Source organism: Phyllopteryx taeniolatus, chromosome 1 (genome assembly GCF_024500385.1).
Source record: "Phyllopteryx taeniolatus isolate TA_2022b chromosome 1, UOR_Ptae_1.2, whole genome shotgun sequence".
Taxonomy (NCBI): Eukaryota; Metazoa; Chordata; class Actinopteri; order Syngnathiformes; family Syngnathidae; genus Phyllopteryx; species Phyllopteryx taeniolatus.
In genome coordinates, this window is record NC_084502.1 from 3,965,641 (window position 1) to 3,993,068 (window position 27,428).

Here is a 27,428-nt window from a genome sequence, read left to right on the forward strand (position 1 = left end):
ACTTCATACAATTTTTTTGTTTTTAGCTAACTGTGCTATGCTGGTAGTTATCTTAAATTTATCTTTTAGCTAGCTAGTCCTGTACAACATTTGATGATTATCAAGTTTTTACAGGAACATCTTTAAATATATTAACACTACACTATATATATATATATATATATATATATATATATATATATATATATATATATAGTGAGGAGAAGCAGCTCAGAAAATGGATGGATGGATGGATATATATATATATCTAAGCTTTTTTTATGGTGATATTGACTTAGTCTCCACTATTTTTTTTTCTCGGTCACTCTGTTGCTATGAGGGTAAAGATACAAATTCAGTTGCGTCTGTATGTTATATACGACAGGTAATTATTTAGAATCCCCCACAAAATGTCTATATTGTCAAAAAAGACGTCATAATTCAGGTTCGTTCACACGTGGCCTAAAGGCTCCTCACACGTTGCCAGTTGTGGTCAAGGCTCAAAAGCACTGTCATGACCAGTCCAAGAGTTGCTTTCTGGGACTTGTAGTCTAGCGTGGATTTTGGTGCCGCTGTCACCCGGTCTACTGGAATACAGGATGCCTACAAGTCCCATGATGCATCGGAGCAAAAAAAATAAAAAACATCTGAACATCTGATTGTAGATAGATTCGCAATGTCTGCAGTTAGCAGGGAAGAAAGGCTCGTGGGGATGGAGCAGGGCGACAAACCTTCAAACAGGTAACACACTAACCATTTAAGACACTTATCTTACAAACTAAAAATGTATAATGATTGCTGGGTGGTTTTTATTTGACGACAGTAACCATGGAAATATGGCCTGGCACAGTAGCGTAGGAGTATCTATTACGCCTTCTAAAACAACACATGCTTAATTACATCTTACAAGTTACAACTAATTGAATGTGTTATTATAATGACATCAATATACTGACAATATACTGTTGTTTAGTCATTGTTTTAGCTCGTTTTGCCTGTTAGCTTGAGTTGTCACATTTTTACATGAGGTGCCTTCTTCGTGAGCGACTTTGCCGTCGACAAAATCAATGAAAACAGTGTATATATAACACGATATAGTTGAACGTATTTATCGTGCGAAAGTCGAAATGTGGATGTGGAACTGTCACGTTGAGACAGCCAGCCAGTGAGCTCCCCTCTTGCTGGACTTGTCTTGCTATGCATGATACTTGACTAGACCACAAGATGGAGGTACTGCATTGGTGTGTTTAAAAGTAGTGGCTCAGTACCTACAAGGGGGAGAAAAAAAAGCCCTTGTTTGATTTATTTTAGTTTTAGTTGAACCCAAACACAGAGTAGACTCTCTTCTTTCACCAGACCAAAAAAAAAAAAAAAAGTTTCTTGCTTTTTCCGTTCTTTAGTAATCAGCAGTAGAACATGGGTTGGTTTTACCCGAAACACCGGTTTCCAACCAACAAGCTTTTTGAGAAAGGAAACATGTCAAGCTGTTCAGTAACTTTTGAGTTTTATTTTTTATTTTTTTTGCTTTGGTGACACTTAAAACAATTTAAAAAAAAACAAGAATAAAGACGGTCTTGTGATGACAAAATAGTAATTTAATTACAGATATACAACTAAGATCCGCGCCATGACAGACAACATGGCTTGAGTATAGCTTTTTTTTACATGCCGTTCGCCATTCACTCCATTAATGGCATAATTTTTTCTCACGATCGCGACACACACTTTGTACTAAATACCATAACACATACTCTTTGTACCATATAGACCTGTCAGGATAAAAAAAATCTATGCCATTATATTTTCCCCAAAAATATCACAAACGATAATATTGTTGTTGTTTTAACGCCTCTGAAATCATAGAAAATAAAGGCCCGTCATTATTATTTTTTTCATTTTATTTATTGTTTTTAAATCAATATTATTATTATTACTGTTATTATTACAATATTATTTCTTTTGTTGTTTCTTTATTAAATTGTTTTCTTTACTCTGTGATATGGATCCCCCTGGGTCTGAAATAAAGAATAAAGAGCTGCGGAGACTTGCCTGGTTTACATTCTATTGCGATTATAATTGGTTTAGAAGCCCAAACCAAATGAAAAAGCTCCATATAAAAACCTCAATCAGATTAAACAGGCCGAATGCGAATGGAATTTCATTCTGTTTCACAGGGGTGGACTAATCCTTTTGCCAAACTGTTCAGAAGTAAATATTCGCCATTCGGAGGCAGGAAAATCTGTGCATGCATCCTCTCGACATAAATGTGCGGTGAAGAAGAAGAAGAAGAATCATCTTTTATTGTCATGAACATGCATGCATGCACACGAAATTTGTTCTCTGCATTTAACCCATCACAGTGAACACATACACATGTTAGTGGAACACACTGGAGCAGGGGGCAGCTGAAGCGCCCGGGGAGCATTTCGGGGTATCAGTGTCTTGCTCAAGGACACCACAGCCGTGAGTCCGGGGGATGTTGGCGGATGGTACAGTCGGGGTTTTGAACCTAGGTCCCCCACGGTGGCAGGCGATGATCTTAACCATTGGGCCACGGCTGCCATTGGGCCATGTCATCGTTTACGCACGGCGTAAATATGGCGGCTCCTGATAGAGCTCGTATGAGACGGAGATCTTTTGTAGATTACTTGCGTTATTTTTATCAAGTGTTTTTTTTTTTTTTTTTTAAATAAACATAAAAGCAATCCCTATTACTGTGCTGAATAGATGACCATCTTGATAAATGACATGACGTTCACGACGAAGTGCACAAGTCACACGGCTGTTCCGATTAAATGTGCACATACTGTATACACCCGATCGGAATATATCACGTCACATGTAAACAGTTGACCGAAGATCTTCAATTGAAATTATTTAAATCTGAATGACAAAAAAAAGTCTCAATCTAAACCCGGCTACTGTGTGGTTGGTCTGCTGAAAACGAGCCCTTCGCCTGTCAATCAAATATGCGTTGACGTTCGCTGTCATCAACTACTGACTGAATAACTTGTGTCACTGAGGTTATGCTTAATAAAAAGTTCACTTTCATGTTTGTGTTAATTGAGGGCTAACACAAACAACAACGCGCTGGTGTTGAATGATATCACCGCAGTGGAGCGAGCTGCTTAGCTCAACTCGTTAGCTCGCAGGCTAGCTTGTTAGCTCGTGATCTAGCTCGTTATCTCGTGACAACAAACGGTTAACTTTCCCCTAAGTGTATCTGTTGTGTGAATCTACGCGCTGCATATGGAGCAAGGCTGTGGAGTGTGAAGTATTGGACGGAGCCAACACAGGCATTCCATGAGTCCACTAGCGGCTAATGACACAGCCATCCAACTCTGTTGGCTCACTGTGTGATCCGCACGCCGGCTCAACACAACAATGACAATTTATCGAGTCTGGAAAAAGTATCGTGTTCATTTTATTTATCGAATGATAAGTCGATATAGTAATTATCGTGACAAGCCTAATACCATTCATATACATACACTGGTCGAGTGTCAGGTGCCTAAACTTGTTCGACTTCCAACATGGCATTTAGGTGTGACATTCTTACACACCTAATTTCACTTCCACACCTACCTGTTTCACTTCCACACCTACCTGTTGAAAATCCTACTTGACGAATATATTCGTCGGTGGCAGTAGACGGTTTGATTCCTGTTCACGAATATAATTGTCCACTGCAGTGAATGAGTTAATAGTTTAAATTCTAAAAATACCCCAAAATATAATCCCAAAACACTGACATAGCATTTCAAATGCTTACAAACATTTGCTTTACACTTAAAAATACAGTGCTGTAAACAGCTTACAGCACGCAGATGCACAGTGTACAGTACCTGTACAAATTTCTCAGCAGTTTTAATGATGATAAAAATAAATACTCTAGTGGTGCATTCCGGTGTAAAACTATGAACATCTGACAGCACAGCAAAGCACAGGAATTACGTCGATGGTGCCGATGCTCCTGGAGCGGTTTGTGCTGGGGGCAATGCTGTGACGACACAAACTGGCAGTTGTAGATAGGTTTAGCGATGTCCCGCTAAGAAACTATTGTGAGCCAAAGTGGCCACAGCAGACATGGGCACTGCTATCTTGTCTAGCCTCTCCAGCTGACTGTCAATCACAAATCCAAAACTTCCTGCTGTTAGATTTGTGATTGGATGTGAGAGTGACCATGTGTAGGCAGAATTTACACCTTTACATCCTCTGGCAGGTTATTTGGTTGAGTAGACAACTCGTCTGATGTTTTTTTGGGGCGTGTTTATGGCTGACAGTAACCATTGCTGCTGCAATTAAAAAAAAATTTTGTAGAGTATTTTGCCATGAAAATAAAAAATATTTGTTGTACTTTTTTTGACGTGGGAAAATTGTAAATAGGAGAGTTTTTCACTGAATAACAGACTAGTTAGAAAATAATAATAATGCAAATAGGTGAACGTGCGGGTCTACTCTGTAGCCTACCTCTGCTTACATAAATTCGTGCTTGGTTTCTAAAATATATTCAAATGAGGTTTTAGGATTTTGAGTCATGTCACCATGTTGTAAAACTTGCCATACAGCATCCAGCCTTAGAATAATGGAGGATGGACAGTAAATAGTCCTCAGTTACTTTCGCTCTTTGGCATTTCAGCTTGGCAACACTGCTGACCCGTGATTGTTTAATTTGCTCACAGTCGTCTGCTGTGATGTCTCGCACTGCAGTGACTCTTGTTTGCGCTGCAAATACGCTAACACTTGACTTTTTAGAAGGAAAGCAGCTCTTGTAAAATGTCCGCAATGACAGTATTTTTCCAAACACTGGCAAACAATGAATAGATATACTGTCGTTCTGATATAAACATATTGATTTGTTTGGGTGTTTTGACTGTAGCGGGAGGAGTGTGTTGTTGGCGGAGGAGGGGTGTCAGCTGATGAGAAGGGCGGGAGTGTTGGATTTCATCATGCTGTTTATGAAGTGAGAGAGAGAGGAACAGAGAGAGCGTGAGTGTGACTGGTGAAAATAGTGTTGTATTTCATCATGATGTGTGTGACAGAGTGCGGCCGGTGTAAACCACTCCGAGACACGAGTCCCTGCAGGGCGAAAACAATTCCAATCCTCTGCCATTCCCTCCGTCCATTCCCCCTTTTTAGCCTCCTTGAAGCTGTTGAGTATTTAGCCTAGAATAATCACTTGTTTGTTCCTTCTTGTTTCCCCACAGCCTTTCGGTCCTCCCCGGCCCCCGTCGCAGTCCTCTCGCTACTTATTTCAGCCCAGCTGCGCCATGCACGCGCACTGTCAGGCGCAGATGCCGCGCGCGCGCATTTGATGTAAGCGCGCCAGCAAAGCCCGCCGCTATTAATACCGCGTAATGAAGTTATTCGTAAGGATGGGTCGTCCTCTTGCCTTTGCTGTTTGTGGGTTGGAGGAGGAGGAGCGTCGAGGGGACGGCGGCGCTGTAGTTTGACACCGAGCGCTCTGCAGTGCCTCCCTCCTGCGTGCTGTCTGCGCCACCGAACGGAAGGAAACAGAAAGCATGTTGTAAAGTTTCATTTCTCATCCAAGCTGATCCACCATCTCCCCCCCGTTTCACACACCGTGGCTCCCTTCTGATGTGTTGCACCACAAATGCCGCAGAGTGGTATATGTACATAAAAAGCGAGTGTCCACGGCTGCAGTTAAATCCAATTATAGTGGTGGAGTATCTTGGGTGGAAGTCTCCCTCCTCTCTACATATGAGCTCTTTACCGAATTACTCAGGAGCCAGGATATCTGGCTGCTGGACACTGACATCTGATGGCCGGTAAGTGCACTTTATTCGTTTATTATCTGTTATTATTATTATATTTATTATTTGTTTCTGTTTGTAATAGACTGTCACTTCAATGTGAATGCTTGTCTCTCTGTATGTGCCCTGTGATTGACTTGTGACCAATCCAGGGTGGAGTCTGCTTTTTGCCTGAACTCAGCTGAGATTAGGCTCCAGCTCACCTGTGACCCTGAACACAGGATAAGCGGTATAGAAAATGGATGGGTGGAGTTTCTCTCACATATTTTTGTATTCATCAATTAGTCCTGCAGCACTATAGTCCTCTTTGTAAAATGTGAACCCCATTCATTAGCTCCATGGAATATACACTATGCAGTACTTTTTTGACATTCTTTGTTGTGGAGCTTGTAACAACTTGTTTTCGTATTCACTATCATGCTGTATGACTGGATTTTTGCGGTTCTGGCGTCTTCTCACTGTTCAAAAGTAGATAAGTCAGAAGGCTGATGTGGTTCAGTATCAGCTCTGTGATGTTGATTGTTAATGATTATTTCAAATGTGATACTGACATATTCCACAAGAACTCAAATAAATACGTTAACAAGCCATTTCAACTGAGTAGGCTCCCAAGTGGTAACCTAATTGGGCTTGACACAAATACTTTTTTTTTCATATCAGTGTTCAATATATCTGCAGTAATTATTACAAGACTAAAGTGAAGTGTTGTTGTTTCTCTTGACTGGGTTTAACTCATGCACGGTGTCAGCGATAAAGTAACACATTGAAGAAACTTGTCAAAAGGAGAGGCAGTGATGATACAACAGTAGTGTTAACAGTTCTTTGGTGTGACTGTTATTGACCTTGGGCAATATTCATGCTTTCAGGTACCCCTCTCTTGTTGCACAAAGACTGCACAGTGTATACAGTGTAAAGCATGTGACTGTAAATGCAGAAGTGCATGACTCAGCATATTCAGCGGTGCTAATCTTTTATTGCACCCTTGTTTGGTTATAACGGATAACCCATCAAGTAGCTGCTGTCTTTGTGCTCGCGTGCGTGTGCTCTCCCCTGACTCCATCATCCTCAGGTGACCCCGCGGTGATAAGATAAACCCTTGTGCTCTTCACCTCTGAACGCTTGACACTCCACCTGTGGAGGCGTGTTGCCAATATAAGGGTGGGAGAATTGACTTAAAGAGAAAAACTCAGAGGGAATTGCATTGCAAGCTCATCTGTACAGTGACAGTCTTCTGAAACAATGGCAGCTGGCTTTTTACAGTCCTCACTGGGTGAAGTCTGGATGCCTCGGATAATGCCGTAAGTTGGGCCCATCGACAAATGCAAGTTGTAAAACGGAATGTGAATTGCTCAAAGTTAGCATTACTATTTCTCATCTTTTGTCTTGTATGCTGTTGTCTGCCTTGAACTTTTTTGACTGGGTTTACACTTATCGTGTGTAACATTTTCATCTTGACAAACCTCATACCTCGTGATACCTTTTTTGTGATGACACACTGTCGTTCCAGGCTTTGTAGCCTCACTCAGCATGCAGCATGCACATTACTCAGTAGCGCAAACAGCTGAGCTGTTGTCATGGATTCGGGTCAGTTTGTGTACTTTGGCACCTGTTGTTGGGCAAAACTTGTCTGCTGGTAAGCACTAAACATTAACCCTCAATAAGCAGTAACTCAGCACATTTTGAGTCTTGTTTACTGTTAACATGGCCACCAGTCACACAATGATGAGCTGGTTGTCTTGGGATTTTAAGGCTTTGTTGTACACCAACCTTATAATAATGTTCTAATGAACCTACAGCGCCACTTGCACAATCTAATGAAGATACAAGCTCAGTTTTGACTGACACTGTCACACAGCTTTTCATTTCACAAAATGTTAATTATGGTCTCTGATTGATTGTCATGCGGACAGTCAGTGCATATTATTAAGGGGGGCTGTTACGATCTGGGTTTGGTGATTCTGGGGGGTTTGCGCTCGGCACATCTGACTCGCAGTCAGGAGATCTGGGTTCACCGCGCTTGTGTCGGTTTTCTCTTGATACTTATATATTTTGTCATAGTGCTTGGACAGTGATAGCGGGCCTGCGAGAATGCTGTAGATCAGTGTTCCCCAACCTATATATACATGCATATATACACACACACACACATACACCCGCTTGCCTCACTTCTGCTTCCTCCTTCGGCGTTCGTGGTGCGTCCACTGTGGGCGCGATGCAGGAGTGGGGGTCTGAGTTATTGTAGGCAGCCAGACCAGACTGCAGTTCCGTAGCTCGGCACATCTGACTCGCAGTCAGGAGATCTGGGTTCACCGCGCTTGTGTCGATTTTCTCTTGATACTCCCGAGACTCAGAAGGTTCTTCAACAGTTTATGCGCATGCCTTGTGTGTAAGGATAATTCCTTTACTCAACGATGGCGACATCCTCTGTTGTGTCTTTCCAGTGGAGGCGGCGACGGCTCACTGGACCGCCTCCTCCCCTCGGTCAGCACAGGCCTTTCGCCTCGGAAAAGGACCACCAGTCAGTGCAAGTCTGAGCCGCCTCTCCTCCGCACCTCTAAGCGCACCATCTATACCGCGGGGCGGCCCCCCTGGTACAACGAACATGGCACACAGTCCAAAGAGGCCTTTGTCATTGGTAGGACAAGTCATGCACGTTAGGGCTCCAAGATAGTGGAAACGAATGACATTGCTATTTTATTTTATTTATTTATTTTTTAACCAACGATATATACTGCGATGTGAAAAAAAATCAGTGTCCATTTTCTACGTGAACTAGTTCAAAGTCAATTTCACCACTCCAAAAATGAACTAGTTCTTAGTTTGTTTTTGTTTTTTTCAATATGTTGCCGACTGGCTATTCCCCTTAAAAACCTGGCATTTCATTTCCCCATTGTTGCAACCCATTCAATCCACACGAGTAGCCAGCTGCAGCTTTCACCCTACAAGCTAAAAAAAAAAAAAAAAAAAAAAAAACGTCGCAGTGTGATTGCACAGTGTTTTAACTAAAGCATTCTGATACAAATACTACTTTTCTTAGTAATCTATTTTTACAATTATGTACTGTATTACAAAAGAACAATAGTTGCAACCCATTACTACTTGCTATTTGTTATTTTCCAGTCACACTGTCTGTCACTGGGATGCCGATACTGTACGTCTGTACTGGTACCCGGACCCGTAAAAGCGCTTCGATACTACGACAAACAATACCCTTTACCCGCCCGTCACATACTCCTGTATACTAGTATTCTGTCCTCCTTTGGCAGATGGCAAACAGTTCTTCAAAAAGAGTTGTTTGCTTTAAGCTGTTTAGTTTCATATTGAATCACATACATTTTTATTGTAACAAAGGTCTGATAGTGGTAGCTTAATGCTAACACACAATGTAAAAGTATTGTAACATGCGGATTGGGATCTAAAAATTTTCTTCTTTGCACTCCTTTCTGAACACTGCTACTTGTCTTTATTTTAAATTAATTTTGAATCATCTAATTTTTATTTTGTCTTCCAAATAAACTACTTCATTCATTCACTCAAAATATAACCCCAATTCCAATGAAGTTGGGATGTTGTGTTAAACATAAATAAAAACAGAATACAATGATTTGCAAATCATGTTCAACCTATATTTAATTGAATAGACTACAAAGATAAGATATTTAATGTTGAAACTGATCAACTTTATTGTTTTTAGCAAATAATCATTAACTTTTTAATTTTGTTTTCTATTTGTTTAACACAACGTCCCAACTTCATTGGAATTGGGGTTGTACTACATAGTTTTAATTTTTAAATAACAGCAACAACAATAGCCAGCCACTGCTTTAACAAAGTGCTGTTCATCGCAAAGATCAAACATAAAATACAATTACTAAAATAATAATAGTAACAAAATAAGAATCAGTATTCACATTAAATTTATGTTTCAGTGAAGTTTATTCCATGGTCAATAAAAGTTTGTGTTTTGATCAAATAAAGTAACACACATTGCAATACATAACTACATTATCAACTCTCAGTACTCGATATCGGCAAGTAGGAGGTCTGAAAAAAGTAGTATCGGTGCATCCCTAGTCTGTCATTACATTGGTGTCCACAGTGTCCAGTACTGCATATATTTAGACAGATTCCTCTTGAATAACTGACAAAAGTGTATTAAGTGTTTGAATGAATGTCTATGATCTCAGCTTCAGCCTGCCTCTTAAACTATTGCCTAAAGCCATCCACAGAGGGGGAAGTGTGTGCATTTGTGTGCCACTAACTAACATAACAGCGTACAAAATACCATCCAAGTGTTATTATGTCAACATTGTGCCACAGGTCTGTGTGGTGGCAGTGCTTCAGGAAAGACGACCGTCACTCGAAAAATCATCGAAGCCCTCGACGTTCCTTGGGTTGTCCTCCTTTCCATGGACTCCTTTTACAAGGTATGCAACCACTCGCAGCCACACATCATCATTTAACATGCGTGTCTCTTTGTGGCCCCAGGGATGACATTTTAACATGAACTAACCTGTTTTTCCTCCCACCCCTTTTTTTTTTTTATCTGTCTGGTTGGACTGGTTCGTACTCCGAGGCCAGAAACAACGATTTAGTCCAGTCCTTTACTGTGGAGGACAAATTAAAAAAAAAAACTTATTTTGGAATCCAGAGTGATGAGATCTGAAAGGAAGAATTAAGTATTAGTTTGTAAAAGTGTCTAAGAAGGGCAAAGTAGGGTGAGAAGGGCCGTTGTTCCTGCTCCTCCGTGAACCCGCACACTGTGGTTATGTAATCCTGTCACTGTGATCAGTGGTGCTGGAGTCCGGCACACTTGCCAATTTTCACACTGCTGTGTCCGCAGGGCGACATCTAAAACGTTCCTGGAATGTGTCTTGAATTTAAATTCACACGTTTATTAGCGTTGGGTCACATGGAGGCAGGAAAATTATGCTCTCCACTCATTCATTTACGTGAAGAGACCCCTATGTGATCCACATCATCCAAATAACCCGCCAGCTCGGGCTTTTAGTGTTTGACCACCTCATGCAAAGGTCACTGTGGCCGCATGATGGTCTCCTAAAATTAGTTCTCCTCACTTCTTCTGATCTTGAACAGGAATCTGTGTTCCTTAAATGCTGAGAGGTATGGCAACAAATTTGGGATCAAGCAAAAGCGCTTTCTGTTGAGCCCCATGAAATGTTTGTTATACCCCAGTATCAGTATCAAATGTTTTTGTTTAAATGTATATACAAGAACAAACAAACAAACAAAACAAATCCGATTTCAGACATCTGGCGTTCACAGTTCAACCTCCCTAATATCAAGTAAAATGACAAGTAATATGAAAATATGCTAAATGTAGGAAATCAGCAAGTTTTTATTCTCGAAAACATTTTGTCATAGTGCTTGGACAGTGATAGCGGGCCTGCGAGAATGCTGTAGATCAGTGTTCCCCAACCTATATATACATGCATATAGACACACATACACACACACACACATTGGTATATTTTCAAAATAAAACACATTGACACACGAATTGCAATACAACAGAAATTATGGTCATTAAATTTGGTCATTCTTTCTCTTCGGCCCGGTAACAAATGCCTCACGACCCGGTACCGGTCCGCGGACCAGTGGTTGGGGACGACTGCTGTGGATGATGCATAATTTATGAAACATGGTTCTGATGGTGTGCCTCAGGTCCTCTCCTCAGAACAGCAGACACGGGCTGCCAGTAACGACTATAACTTTGACCACCCTGATGCCTTCGACTTTGATTTGCTGACGCACACACTGCGAAAGCTCAAGCAGGGGAAGAGTGTGAAAATCCCCGTGTATGACTTCACAACTCATGGAAGACAGAAGGACTGGGTAAGGATGTCTGCAAAATAATGAACAGCCTGTCAGAATTATTGCATATACAGTGTTCCCCTGCTATGTCGCGATTTATTTTTTGCAGTTTGGCAGCTTTTTTTTTTTTTTTTTTTAAGCAGTTGCTTTTTTACAGGTTTTAACTGTACCGTGACCCTTGTTGATCAGTGATTTGACATTTTCTGAAAAACTCACCCATTCACTATTCTTGTGCTCAGACCAAAGTAACAACAGCATCTAGCACCATTTGGTTGCATCTTGGTGCCAAAAAACTGTTGAACTGAGTTGAGGAACTTCATTTAGACGAACGTGGGCCTTTACTGCCCTCTTTTGGGCTCTATCCATCCATCCATCCATTATCTGAGCCGCTTATCCTCACAACGGTTGCGGGAGCGCTGGAGCCTACACCAGCTGTCAACGGGCAGGAGGCTGGGTACACCCTGAACTGGTTACTAGGCAATCGCAGGGCCCATATAAACAAACAACCATTCGCACTCACATTCACACCTACGGGCAATTTAGAGTCTTCAATTAACCTACCATGCATGTTTTTGGGATATGGGAGGAAACCGGAGTGCCCAGAGAAAACCCACGCAGGCACAGGGAGAACATGCAAACTCCACACAGGATTTTCTCATTATTCACTGTATATGTAGATGCTGTAATGCCCCCGTATGTGGAAAAGAAGGGCCACGGTCACCAATGCACTTTTCAGCTATTTATTGAACACAGGGGGAACAGTAAAACCCATTCACATAAACACACGCATGCAGGAGCTGCTGTCGGCCACATCTTACGCCGAATCACTCACATGCAGATTCACCAACGTCCAATGCTCACCTTACCAGGAGACAATATATTGTCTCGCTTTCCCGGATTTTCACCGATTGGGCGTGGGTCTGGAATGTTATCCCCCACGATAAATGGTTAGTTTCTGGTTTATCTAAAATGAATATGGTCACTGGCGGTTAAATTATTAACCATCATTTTTTAGTACATTCTTACTATTTTTTTAGAAATACTCACAATGTCATGTTGCTTATCTACCACAGAAAACAGTGTATGGAGCCAGTGTTATCATCTTTGAGGGGATCATGGCCTTTACCGATAAAGAGCTCTTGCAGGTAGGGCCAAGGTTATTGTTCTTTGACAACATGACTGCAGACCACTGCACGTGATCAAACGTGTTCTTGTTTGCATGTGGGCGTTTTCGTCTTCCAATTGTATTCATGTGTAACATCCAGTATTGTTCCTGCCAAAATACATTGAGCAAATGATTAGTATGCACTTAAAGGTCCCGTATTTTACTTTTTCTAGTATTTGGGATGTAATATTGTCTCTATGGTGCCTCAGTAAACATGTGAAATATGAATTAAAATCATCCATACATCCCTGAGCTCCAGAAGATTTTCTGCCAAGAGGCCTGAAATCAGGGCATTTAAATTTCTCGCTTATCCACGTCACTAGCGAAGATCTCCACCTTCCCTCTCCGCTCCCGAGCCAGCGCTGTCAACATAACAAACACGTGTGATCTCACAAGTGGGTCTTCTACACGGAGACAACCAATCAGAGGAAAGGGGGTGGTCTTAGCCAAGTATGGACAAAGCAGATACAAAACTGGGTCAAACAGAAGTAGCTGTCAGATGGGCCTTATCTGGACAATCGTATGACAATACTGAGGTGTTTTTAAAAAAAAATGAAATTTACACTTTTATACTAAGTTCATGTTAGAGAGTCACTCGATGGAGGTCTAAATATCCAAAGTATAGCACCTTTAATGTTTTGCTTAATATCTTTTATTTTCCCTTGTAGTTGCTGGACATGAAGATCTTTGTGGATACAGACTCGGACATCCGGCTTGTGCGGCGGCTGAGGAGGGACATAACTGAGCGAGGCCGGGACATCGAGGGCGTCATCAAACAGTACAATAAGTTTGTCAAGCCAGCCTTTGAACAGTACATCGAACCCACCATGCGCCTGGCGGATATTGTGGTGCCTCGTGGTACGATCACCCTCCATTTGCATGACTTTCACTAGGAAAGGGAAGTGTGATACTAGGGGCATTCAGCAAGAAGTTGCTTTCAAGGTATTTTATTATTGCCATATCATTTCTGTTTTCATTCTGTCAGGTGGCGGGAACATGGTTGCCATTGATTTGATAGTGCAGCACGTCCACAGTCAGCTGGAGGAGGTGAGAAAGCTCACACATTCGACCTAAAGCATTTACACACACAGGAAGCACGTCATGCCAGTTAAATTTAAGTTGAGACTTGGGCCCTCCTCCTTGCTAGTATTTTTTTTTTTTTCCAAAGGCTTGGGTTCAGGGCTTGGTAAATGCCTGTCAAGTTCTTCCACAACAAACTCATCAGATTAAGTCTTTTTGGAGCATGCTTTTTATTTTTGCCCTGGAATAGAGAATGACCTTCTCCAAATGTTCCCAAAATGTTGGTAGTATAAAGATGTCTTGGTATGATGAAGATGTTATATTTGAAGTGAGCACAAGGGTCTATCTCAACCCTGATAGATGAATTAATCCAGTAAAAAGTCTTTACTGTTGTCTAGTAGTGTATTTGAGAGCACTTACCTTTCTTAACCACTCCCTCTAGTGGTTGAAAAACATGTGCTGCACTAAAAGATGATTGTGAATTATCAGCCTGGATTTTTTGTAATAACAATTTTACCAGAATGATTTAGAATGACCCTATATTGTTTCAATGTTATTCAAAGATATTAGTCAATTTTTGTGGAACAGTCCAGAGCAATGGTGAGTGTGGTCAGGAAGTGAAGAAACGGGTCCAAGCATGTTGGAACAGGTGGAGGAAGGTATCAGGCCTCTGCTAGGATGAAGGGCAAAGTTTATAAAAAAAAGTGGTGAGGTCAGCCATGATGTACGGATTAGAGACAGTGGCACTGAAGAGAAACAGGAAGCAGAGCTGGAGGTGGCGGAAATGAAGATGTTGAGGTTTGCTCTCGGAGTGACCAGGTTGGATAAAATTAGAAATTAGCTCATCAGAGGGACAGCCAAGGTTCGATCTTTTGGAGACAAAGTTAGAGAGAGCAGACTTCGATGGTTTGGACACGTCCAGAGGAGAGAGAGTCATTATATTGGTAGAAGGATGATGAGGATGGAGCTGCCAGGCAAGAGAGCTAGAGGAAGACCAAAGGGAATGTTGACGGATGTCGTGAGGGAAGACATGAGGGCAGTTGGTGTTCGAGAGGAAGATGCAGGAGATAGGAAAAGGACATGGAAAAGGATGACGCGTTGTGGCGACCCCTAAAGGGACAAGCCGAAAGGAAAAGAAGAAGTCCATTTTTGTGGAACCATGTCCATTATTATGAGCAATTATTTCATATCCTTGATAGGAATTCAATCACACAAGTTCATCGTACTATACTTCACTGAACTCATAACCTAAATAAACCTCAGTGTTTATTTTTTAGCTTCAAATTATAACCCTAAATAGTACAGTGCTGTCTGGGGAAAAAAAATTCTAACTTTCATTCACATGCGACTGTTCAGCTGCTGTCACAATATGGACCCAATTGCTTAACAGGTATTGTATATACCAGTAGCTCCCAAAGACTACATCAGTAGCTCTGAAAATAGCTCACCTGTAATGGGACATTGTGATTTCCTCGGAATGAAGTGATCATTTGAGAATGTAAACACTTAAATAATAATGCGGTACATAGATATTTATCTGTTTCCTACCTTGTTAAATTATTGTGATATATAATTAACATGATCAGTGTCCTCACATACATAAATATCCATCCATCCATCCATTTTCTGAGCCGCTTCTCCTCACTAGGGTCGCGGGCGTGCTGGAGCCTATCCCAGCTGTCATCGGGCAGGAGGCGGGGTACACCCTGAACTGGTTGCCAGCCAATCGCAGGGCACATAGGAACAAACAACCATTCACACTCACAGTCATGCCTACGGGCAATTTAGAGTCTCCAATTCATGCATGTTTTTGGGATGTGGGAGGAAACCGGAGTGCCCGGAGAAAACCCACGCAGGCACGGGGAGAACATGCAAACTCCACACAGGCGGGGCCGGGGATTGAACCCGCGTCCTCAGAACTGTGAGGCTGACGCTCTAATACATAAATATCATTAATTATAATATTAATAATAACATCAGGGTTCGCGCTGCCTGTTCGCCTCCTCGCCAACGGCTAATTAAAACAGGATGTGGCGAAGCGAATACTGCCCACATTCCACATGTTGGCGAATCAAAATCGCTTGTGTCAAAAACCCTTCCTGATAAAAGTTCAAGTGAGCGCGCTCATTCTGGCATGTGTGAACGGTGTTAATGGTTTAGTTTTCCCCCTGCTTCGTAAAATGCTTCAATCCGCCATCCAGCTGTGCTGCCTAAGACCACTTTGTCCTGCTTTTGAAATGTGTTACAATTATCTGACAGTTAAAGTTAGTCTACCAATATTTACCACCAAAGATTTAGAATATTGTTTATCTTCAACTAAAAAATTTTAATTTGAGAAAATTCTATATAAAGTCTTAAGGATTATCAAATAATAAGTGAATATTTTTAACACATACTGTAATTGGTCAGAACATTCAATCAATTTGAACTGGTTTTATACTCGCATCTTGGTGACGAAAAGTGTCACTCTCTACTTTAAACTTTGCTAACACTGACAGCAGTGCTACTGGCAAGAGTATCATTATACAGTTGACATTTTTACAATGCATGAAGTTAAATCAATAAGTCAATATTGTACTGTGATTGAAGGTTTTTCTTTTTACAATTCAACAATAAAATAAATTTTTGTTCTTCATATCAATTCATCATAACAGTTAAGCCTGTCCTACAAGAAAGACTTGTTTCTTTGTTGGCTATATCCAGTGTTGTGTTGGTCATAGTATAAAATAATTTATTTATTGTGTTTAGGGAATACTGAAGATAACGAACTTCCTCCCGAGAAATCGCATGCTAAATCGCACTCGAAATATTTGTTTAAAAGAAAGAAAGAAAAAAAAAAAAACATCACAATTAAGAGTATTATGCCATATCAATCAAGCTTATCGGCTTCCCAGGTTTAGCCGCATAAACACACATGATTTTGTGGCTAACTACACACAAGTGTGGCTAGGAGATATTTATACTGTTTAGTCACATTGGCTAAGCGGTTTCATGACCCAGTGCCAAAGCCAACCCTGCGTATAATTAAAGGTAATTTTAGCAAATGTTTTATTTCAGAATTGTGTATCAAACTGGTACCTCTTGGTATTATTCAGTACCCAATAAGTAGCTCTCAGTTTCAAAAAGGTTGGTGACCCCTCGAATATACAGAAAAGGATAAACTGACCAGCCACTATATTAGGACCTCTGGCATGAGATAATTATATCTAATACAAGAGTTGTATCAACTCTTCTGCCTTAACAAAAATAATAGTGTTCCTTTTTGATCAATGCTGTCTGAGAGATGTTACTTTAACAATAAGTTAATTATTATGGATGTAGTTTGCACTATATTGAAATCTGTTCCTGATACAGTATTTTTTATTTGCTCATGTAACTTATACAATTAAACAAAATATTAAAGACAACTGCCATTCAGTTGTACACCACTGCAAACTAAATTAAAATAAATTATATTGTTCAAGTGATAATTCAGGCGGTATAAATAAGCATTATTACCTTTGTAAAGGCAGAATATTTGGTATAGCTCTAGTGTTAGCTATTGTTATATTGTGGTTATACTGGTTATCATTATATTTTGTGGTCATAATGCTGTGGTTGGCTGTTGTACATTGACATTTCCAAAAGAGATGTGCATTGAAATCTCTCTTTTATTGATTTAGTAGAGGCACATGTAGCTTTTATTGTCCCCTTTACCCACATGTGCACTCGCACACTCATGATAAATTGCTCTCCCACTCTTTTCCCACCACACTGTCATCCCACCGCCTTCCTTGGCTCACAGCGCGAGCTCAGCGTCAGGTAGAGTGGCCTTTATCCTCTCTATCATCGATTCTCTCCTCAACATCTGCCCTCTTACCCGACTGCTCTGCTCCTGCATCCTTTTACTGCGAGATGGGGAGAAAGAGAGGGACGCGCCCAACCTCTGCCTTCACTCAAATGCTGGCTGCAATTTGACATCACCAGGCATCCCCATTATAGACCAATTAAAATTATTAGACAAAACTGCCAAAATTGTGTTAAAGGGGAACTAATCCGAAGATGTAAAAACTATTTGAACTGTGCATATATTCTTCATCAGCTGCTGTTTGCTTCAATCTATTGAGTATTTTTTCTAAAAAAATATGGTTAAAACATCGCATCTGTCTTTGCGTCCTCGCCTATGTGGGGCTGGCTTTTTTAGATCTTTTCACTCTTTCGGCTCGAGAGTGCGAATTCACGAGAATGTGACGTTTACCGTAATTTCTTGTGTATAATGCACGTTTTTCCCCAAAAGTATGTATGTCGCCATCTAGTGGTTATAAACAGCTGTACACATTCATTCCAAAATGCCAACGCCACCTGGTGGTTATAAAAAAGGTGTCGCCTACACATTCATTCCAATATGACAGGGGTATACATGACTGCGTATATGTAGTTATGCTCATAAGTTTACATACCCTGGCAGAATTTGTGAATTTTTATTTTTTTTAAAATATGACTGATGACTGAACAACAACTATTAATTTCTTTATGGTTATGTTTTGTTGAATGATAAAGCTTTTCCGAAAAGCTTGACCGTTTAATTTGAATCCCATCCATCCATCTGAGCCGCTTATCCTCACAAGGGTCGCGGGAGTGCTGGACCCTAACCCAGCTATCATTGGGCAGGAGGCGGGGTACACCCTGAACTGGTTGCCAGCCAATCGCAGGGCACACATAAACAAACAACCATTCGCACTCACAGTCACACCTACGGGCAATTTAGAGACTTCAATTAACCTACCATGCATGTTTTGGGGATGTGGGAGGAAATCTGAGTACCTGGAGAAAACCCACGCAGGCACGGGGAGAACATGCAAACTCCACACATGCGTCTGTTGATCAGAACTGTGAGGCAGACGCTCTAACCAGTCGCCCACCGTGCCGCCTAATTTGAATCCCATTAAAATAAAATTAAATGTGTTTCGCTTGGTCCTTCATGTTTTCTTGAAAGAATTGTACCCTCCATCCATCCCATCCATCTTTGGATGGATGGAAGAATAGTACCCATCTTACAAATTCTGCCTGGGTAATCAAACATATGAGCACAACTGTGTGTTTTCTAATTTATTAAATAAAAGTAGGGTTGTGAATTTCAAAATAAGAGCAAGTAAACTTAAAAAAAAATAATAATAATGTGTTCAAATAAAGTCCTTAACTCCAGAATAATTATTTGAAAAAAGCTAACAAAACACAGATAATACTTCATATTTTGATCATATGGGTAGAAGCAACATCATGCATTGTAAAAATGCATTATACATAGGGAGAAGGGTTTTCCAGAATTTTGAGGTCAACTTTGGGGGTGCGTATGATACATGGGTGCTCATTATACACAAGAAATTACGGTATATCTGGTAGCAGGTAACTCTGCCGCTTCGATGTCACTTCCAGTCTGCTGCTGATAAAGATTTCACCTCACATGGTGCCCCCTTTATGTTTATGAATTATTCTGTTTAATTCTTATTTCACAAAAGCAATATTAATCAGAGCACCGTGTTTTGACTTGTGCTGGCACATACAATGTACATGGATTTGAGGTTTTGTTCCTCTTTAAGAAATGAAGCAGTTGTGGCATCGACCTTACTGCTGAAGTGGGTGAGGTGAATGTGGAGCAGCCAGCATTTATTGTGAGGATGTTGGTTTTCCCTCTTTTTTAGAGAAATGACAACTCATGCACTCTTGCTGCCTTCTGTGTCTAAAAATACGCCCCACTGCAATGTCTGACCCCTCATCTTTGTGGGAACAGGAAAAGAGAGTGACTATAATAAAAAAAAAAAAAAAGAAAAGAGAGCTGGCAGATCTTGCTACAGTTGCACACATCAGCCGTTGAGAATTTCCAGTGCCCTGACTAAAAAGTTTTTTTTTTTTTCCTTTCATTGAACGTCGGGCCACAGCATCTCAGAGACACACACAGAGGAAGTAAGCTGGTGCTTCAGAGGAAGTGAAAAGAAATGCCAACTTTGATTAAATGACTGCCACACACGTCTATGCACACAATAGATGCACATCAGCGCAAATCACAATAGCACAAGTAAAAATCTCCACAGATAGACCGTCATGGACAACATGTCGCTGTTTCTTCTTCACTGTGAGATTGGCCCTTCATCCATTGACCCACTGTGATGCTGTGCACTTTCATTTCTCTTCCCCTTATCTGTTGTTCTCCATCTTTCTGTGTCCCCTCTGTTTTCGTTGTTTTGTTTCGTCGAAAATTACCCATAGAGGAAACTTCGCTGGGATATGTGAGCACATTTGCTATGATTTCTCTTTTCTTTGCATCTGGCTAATGCGTATCTCAGTGACATTGTTGGCACTGTAGCTGTTTGGAGCGTCATGTTAGTCACCACAACTGCATCACTACTTGTAACAGTGTGTGCTCAGTTTGCAGCCCAAGGGTTAACCCCTCGGCTAACAACTACTATTTCCAAACCAGTATATTATGTGTGGAATCTTGGAGAATTATTACAATTAACTGAGACCAAAAGATGTAAAACAAAGAGGATCCAGCTTGTTTCATCCATCCATTCATGTTTGAAGTATTAGCTTAAATTAATTCTATTATCATGGTCTCTTTTCTGTTGTAATTTTCTCCCAAATGAGGCTAACAAAGACACTGTGTGCTTTGCTATTTTGTCTTTCTGCTTTTGCAAATTGATCCTAAAGCTGTTTCGCACTTCCAATTTTTTTCAAAATTGTTTTATGCCTCTTTGCAGTCACAGTACTTACAAGTTTGTGTATGTTTTTGATGGAATGTGTGCAACTATGAACTTGCACATTGTCTGTTTTATTCATACAAAAGTGGATGGTGCTGATGGCCACCATTCTCTCTTTCTGCTCCTCTCAACCTGCACCACTATTTGTTGCCATGGTGACAGGGCAGCCCTGGCCTCCGCACACCAAGCCCAACCCCTCCCCCAGACTCTCAGCGTTCTAGAGAGTACACCCCAGGTCAAAGGCATGCACACCATCATCAGGTAAGCAAGGACAGCTTTTCACCCCAGTAAAATGCCAGCGCGTACGTAATGGATATCTTTCTTTTCCATGTCACCTCATTTAGGAACAAAGAAACCAGCCGGGATGAGTTCATCTTTTACTCCAAGAGGTTGATGCGTCTGTTGATTGAACGAGCTCTCTCCTTCTTGCCATCACAGGTGCTTAAGACCAAGATAGAGTTGATTTCATTCATTTTGAATCAATTCATTCATCATCAATACTTCACGCTGAGCCCTGTGTGAGGTTAATGGATAGATGGTGTGTCAGGAAATATTTTTTTCCTTAAAATTTAAAAACAGTATTAAAGGATCCATGTGATTTGCTTGAGCGTGACAATAATGGAAAATTCAGATACAGTGGAACCTTATTTTTTTGTTTTTTTGATTTATTTTTTTTCCAATCATTTTCTGCAATCTAACCCCACACAAAGCAGCCCATGTACATGCACAATCAACTGTTGAGTGTGTTCTTTACTCTGAGTCACTTGTGTGTTCATCATAAACATTTCTAAGGTTTTTTGTGCTTATTTTTTGAGTGTGACTGTTCAATAAGCCACCTTGGAAATGAAGACATTACTTCAAAAGAAAAACTAGATTACAGTTTGCAAATGCACACAAGGACAAAGACCTTAAGACCTGAGCATCGTTACGTTTGGCGGAAAAAGGGGGGAGCTTGCAAGCCTGAGAACACCATCCCAACTGTGAAATACGGAGTTGGCAACAAATGAAAATGACAAATATATTTTTGAGAGATGCTAGTCTGCTTCCTGACTACTTTCGGGTTGCCCTTGAGCATTCATTTCATGTTTATATTCTCACAGCTCCACATAGTCCAGACACCCCAGGGAGAGGACTATGAAGGGAGGGCTTTTCACGGGAAGAGGGTAAAAATTTTCTGAAGCCTTTTTTGTTTTAGAAATTTAGAAAGCATTTTTTTCCTAGCAACACTTCACTTTGTATTCTTCTTTTCTTTCTACGCAGATAACTGGCGTGTCCATCTTGAGGGCAGGGGAGACCATGGAGCCAGCTCTAAGAGCCGTTTGCAAAGACGTCCGCATCGGCAAAATCCTCATTCAGACCAACCAGGACACAGGAGAACCAGAGGTCCAGGTTTAAAACGATAGGATACTGGAGAAAGCCATCAAAACACTACAATATTATGGCATCAATTTATATTTTGTTTCTTACACAGCTTCATTACTTGCGTCTCCCCAAAGACATAAGTGAAGATCACGTCATTCTAATGGACTGCACCGTGTCCACCGGCGCTGCAGCCATGATGGCCGTTCGAGTGCTACTGGTGTGTACTATTTCTAGCAGCATGAAGTGAAATTGAATTAGCACAAGTCAAGTCAATTTTATTGACCAGTACACAACATTATCAAGACATTTTATATCAGGAACAGGTCCAGGACCATGCTCCTCACAAGTTCATCAAGAATCTTTATTTTTAAGCGCCATGTTGTAAAATGAGATAGAAATGCTATAGTGTTTTGGGATTATAGGTTGGCTGTGGTGTTTTCCATTGTACACTGTATGCTTGATGGAGGCTGTGGTTGTTTCAAATAAATGTGTCATTCTCTTTGTTTTAAAGTTAGTTTTCCAAGTAAACGCCAACTGATAATGTACCGCTTGAAGCCTCTTTTTAAAAGAATGTTTAATTATACCAGCCAAAGTGCTGCTTGTTGTCAAGTGAGTGGAACCACCTGCTGCCATACAGCACTCGTTTCTAAAGTTTGAGCTCGCGAGACAAACCGCTACCTCGGCCGATCGGTGGCTGGTACCTCAAAAAATTCGTATGTCTGGTCACTCGCATCTCGAGGCACCACTGTATCTCTTTAGCTTAATAACTGCATAATTGCCCAAGTCGTTGTCAGAAAACCAGAAAAAACACAACAAATTCAATGAACAAAAAGAGTCCAATTGCCGCGATTCAGCCTTTGTGTAGTACCATAACTGGATGATGGGCAGTCTACACAGATGTAAACGGAAAAAAAAAGTGTAAGCACATTAATAACAGTAAGTTAAAAAATAACTTATTCCTGTGATTCTAAAAGTATGGCTCCCACTAGTGGTATGTGAAAGAATCACTGAATGATCAAGTGAATCCAGTACAGTACATTTAAGTACAGTTCAATTGTAATTAACTTTAAGTACCGGTACAATACATTGTGTTTAATCTTTCAGAATTGTTTGTTTTCACCGTACGTTTCTGTTTCAGGACCATGATGTACAAGAGGACAAGATCTTCCTGGTTTCTCTGCTAATGGCTGAAATGGGAGTGCACTCGGTGGCCTACGCCTTCCCACAGGTCAAGATCATCACCACAGCAGTGGACAAGAAGGTCAACGATCTGTTCCACATCATACCTGGCATCGGTGAGCAGCTCACAAAGGATCATGGATGTGAACTGTAATACAGTTTCCCCACATTTAATCACGGTTCATCGATCACACCCTTAGTATATGCCGTGTTTTTATTATTTCGCTCTTTTTTTGGGGGGGGGGGGGGGACCATGTACTTTTTAGTTTATGGAATGCCAGGAGAACAGTAAAATACGTTAACCCATCAGCGCAGCAGCTGCTGTCGTCATCACCTCGCGTCCAGACACTCACGTGCGACTCGCCGACGTCCCCCACCTCTAAAAGGCAATTGCATGTACACAGAGGATTTTTTTTTTCAAAGTGAGCTGTTTTTATATGCATTTTACCAGTACAGTGGCTTTCCGCATAGTCGCGCTTCCCCACCTGCAAAGTCGCCTATTTGTAGATTTTTGGGGGGCACGTATCCTCCCTCTGGAGTATAGTTTTCCTCCCACTGTATAATCACTGTGTGCACATCAGAATCAGAATCATCTTTATTTGCCAAGTATGTCCAAAAACACACAAGGAATTTGTCTCCGGTAGTTGGAGCCGCTCTAGTACGACAACAGACAGTCAATTGACAGAGAACACTTTGGAGACAGAAAGACATTGACAAAAAAACAGTCACTGAGCAGTAAAGGGTTGCTAGTTATCTGGTAATGCCGGTAAATTATTATTATAATTATTTTTTTTTACAATTGTGCAAAAAATGCAGAGGGTACATACTGTACGTATAACAACAGTTTGTTCTCATGTGAATGGACTTGACTCGCTTTCTTTTTTAGGAAACTTTGGAGATAGATACTTTGGAACTGATGCACCCCCTGACTGGAGCGACGACGAAATGGATGAGCCCAGTTACTGATTCACCCTGAATCACTTGTCATGTACTAGCTCACCTCACAAAGGACAACGTGATGCCTCTGTGGGGCCCGGAGCAAAACAGTGATAATGTGCAGTCACCCCGTTGAAGCGTTTAAATTATTATGTTCTTCATGAAGTTGTTATATGAAGGTAAAGATATTTTTGTACATATGTTCATGGGTTCTGATGTTTTGCTTGGTCTCTGTGGGAACATTTGCAATGAGAAATGTCGCATTAAATTCCTCATACTGTGGACGACACACTGAATATGAATTTGTGTATGACTTGGGGGGGAGGGGGGAGTATTGCTTTCATCAGTCACGAGCAGTTAAATCAGTACACAAACTCAACTTTCAAGTGCACTTTCAGAACGACCATTCAATCGGAAAATGTGTAGGTGTATTTTTTCTTTTGTTTTGTTTTTTTTGTTTTTTTCCTTTCTCTCTGAGGTGTGAAAGACTGTGTTTTGCACACAGCTGAAAGGTTGCAGTGTGCAAAAACATACGCTCAGACTACTGCATGAGACTGCGGACTGTAAACTTGACCAGCCAGCAGACAGGTCCTACACTTTTTTAGCTTGACTTCTTGCTGCGAGACCACAATGCTCACTAAACACATTTCAGCCCCATGCAGCCGTTGTTTCTGGCCTTGAATGTCTGTACACTTATCAATATTGAAAAAATAGGGTCAGTTGTTTGAAGCTTTTAATTAAACAAAAACATCTATTGCATACAGACATAATGTTACTCTAAAAAAGTTGTCTTTGAATTAGCACAAAAGGGACTTTATTGCGCTTCTCCATGAGGTCACAGGCCACTGTAAAGGTTTTGTGTGAGCACGTCATTTTGTTCTCATTCATGCTTTTCTTTGCACTGTTTTGTTTACAACTACTGCTTTTTTTTAAAGTAATTATTTCAGTGTAAAGAAATGATACTGGGTGATTTTAGCTGTTTTGAATATCCCAAAGGTTATTGTTTCAATAATTTATAGGCCTCCAAGATACAACAGAAAATTTATGGAGGTCTTTTCATAACTGCTGTCAGTTATTTGTACTGACTCCTACTGTTTTGTCATAACGGTAGACTTTAACATTCATGTTGATAATAACATGGACAAAAACATTCTAAAGAACTCTCTGCTATACTCGATACATTTGACCTCTCTCAACATATTAAGAGTCCAACCCAATACTCTCACTCTGTTTGCTATGGTTGACAAGCTCACAACCCCCCGAATCAGATAGCTCCAGAACTCCTAAAAACAGATAAATGCAATGAAATTTGCTTATTATTTTAGTGAAAAAATACAATCCATCAGGTTAAATATTAGCACAAATCAGCAAAATGATAAAATGATGCTACATCTGAAGCATCTATTACCATGTCAGAATTTGATACAGTTGACCAAATAACTGTAGAGAAAACGGTTCAGCAGCTAAAACCAATACCATCTGACTTTTTCAAAGCTATTGCGAAGTCTGTGCAAGCTGATTTGCAGCAAATAATCAATTGCTCACTTCAGTCAGGCGAGTTTCCTAAAGCTCTTAAAATAGCTGCCATTAAGCCTCGGCTAAAAAAATAGAACGCTGGACGCTTCCATGTTAGCAAGCTATAGACCCATCTCAAATCTCCCTTTCATAGCCAAGATTGTTGAGAAAGTTATTTTTACCCAACTCAGCAATTTCTTGAACTTAAAAGGACTTTTTGACGAATTTCAATCAGGGTTCTGAACTCATCACAGTACATAATCTGCTCTTATCAAAGTGCTAAATCATATAAGGTTGAATACTGACTTGGGAAAGGTGTCAATTCTGGTCTTGTTGGACTTCAGTGCGGCTTTTGATACGGTAGATCATAATATACTGCTGAACAGGTTGGAAACGTGGGTAGGACTAAATGGAACAGTCCTTGAATGGTTCAGGCCTACCTGGATGAAAGGAGTTCTTTTGTAACCATTGGAAGTATTCAATCTCATTGAATGGCAATGACCTATGGGGTCCCTCAAGGGTCAGTTCTTGGACCCCTCCTGTTCAGCCTGTATATGCTACCCTCAGGTCAAATTCTTCAGAACTTTAATTTTGACTATCATAGCTATGCAGACGACACACAGTTATATCTAGCAGTGTCTCCAGATGACTACAGTTCAATTGAGGTGTTGTGTCACTGTCCAAAACAGATAAATTTCTGGATGAGCCAAACTTTCCTTCAATTAAACCACAACAAAACTGAGATAATTGTTTTTGGCAATAAAGAAAAGCGGATTGCTGTTAGTAAATACCTGGAGTCACTGTCTTTAAAAACCAATCATATCAAATCAATTACTAAAACTGCCTTCTACCATGTGAAGAACATATCCAGAGTGAAGGCTTGCATGTGTCAAGCAGACCAGGAGAAGCTCATCCATGCTTTTAGCTCAAGTAGACTTGACTATTGTAATGGTCTTCTGACTCAACTCCTTAAAATGAGCATTAAACAGCTGCAGCTCATTCAGAATGCTGCAGCTCGGGTTATGACCAGAACAAAGAGGTCAGAGCATATTACTCCAATTCTAAAGCCTTTACACTGGCTTCCAGTCAGCTTTAAAATAGATTTTAAATTTCTGCTATTGGTCTATAAATCAATAAACGGTTTAGATCATGGCGGCACGTGGGCGACTGCTTAGAGCGTCTGCCTCACAGTTCTGAGGTCCGGGGTTCAATCCCCGGCCCCACCTGTTTGGAGTTTGCATGTTCTCCCTGTACCTGCGTGGGTTTTCTCCGGGTGCTCCGGTTTCCTCCCACATCCCAAAAATATGTGTGGTAGGTTAATTGATGACTCTAAATTTCCCGGTGTGAATGTGAGTGCGAATGGTTGGTTGTTTCTATGTGCCTTGCGATTGGCTGGCAACCAGTTCAGGGTGTACCCCGCCTCCTGCCCGACGACAGTTGGGATAGGCTCCAGCACTCCCGCGACCCTTGTGAGGATAAGCGGCTCAGAAAATGGATGGATGGTTTAGATCATGAATACATGAATGAAATGCTAATGGCATATAAACCCAGTAGGGCTCCTAGATCGACAGACTCAGGTCAAATAGTCGAGCACAGAGTCCATAGCAAACATGGTGAAGCAGAATTTAGCTATTATGCTGCACACAAATGGAATAAGTTGCCAACAGAAGTGACGTCAGCCCCAAGTGTGCATGTTTTTAAGTCCAGGTTAAAAACTCATCTATTTTCCCATACTTTCTAGAGCATTTCCACTTTTAAATGATAGTTTTTGCACTGTACGCAGTTTTAAAATTTGCTTTACTTTGCTTACTGTATGTTTTTTTTAATATGTTCAATAAAAGTGCAATTGTTTTGATTTTGTTCTAGCAGTGTCTTTGATTGATGTTACGTAGTTGTATTTTCTAGTGGTTTCCACTATGGGTAGGG

At 40.8% G+C, this 27,428-nt stretch overlaps 1 protein-coding gene across 9 annotated transcripts; it reads left to right on the forward strand.

Moving 5' to 3' along the window:
• The first annotated feature begins 609 nt into the window (after positions 1-609).
• Positions 610-27,357, forward strand: uckl1b (uridine-cytidine kinase 1-like 1b). 9 transcript variants are annotated; one of them, XM_061756708.1, is made up of 15 exons: positions 610-720; positions 8,195-8,388; positions 10,074-10,180; positions 11,439-11,609; positions 12,662-12,733; positions 13,422-13,611; positions 13,739-13,800; positions 20,020-20,039; positions 20,673-20,771; positions 20,855-20,948; positions 21,611-21,673; positions 21,771-21,899; positions 21,982-22,089; positions 23,011-23,167; positions 23,938-27,357. In XM_061756708.1, the coding sequence occupies exons 1-15, from the start codon at positions 656-658 to the stop codon at positions 24,015-24,017; spliced, it is 1,611 nt and encodes a 536-aa protein (XP_061612692.1). In that variant the 5' UTR covers positions 610-655; the 3' UTR covers positions 24,018-27,357. The 9 variants fall into 9 exon arrangements, with proteins under 9 accessions (XP_061612692.1, XP_061612774.1, XP_061612616.1 ...); XM_061756790.1 differs by having other exon boundaries at positions 21,771-21,893; XM_061756278.1 differs by lacking the exon at positions 610-720 and adding an exon at positions 4,897-5,768.
• Positions 27,358-27,428: the final 71 nt, after the last annotated feature.

Bases quoted from the DNA above. Each gene is read 5' to 3' on its own strand.
- uckl1b (XM_061756278.1), top strand. From the start codon at position 5,578: ATGTGTTGCACCACAAATGCCGCAGAGTGGTATATGTACATAAAAAGC. The intron at 20,040-20,672 runs GTGAGCACATTT...CCATGGTGACAG, and splicing joins AGGAAACTTCGCTGGGATAT to GGCAGCCCTGGCCTCCGCAC. The intron at 22,090-23,010 runs GTGTGTACTATT...TTTCTGTTTCAG, and splicing joins TGGCCGTTCGAGTGCTACTG to GACCATGATGTACAAGAGGA.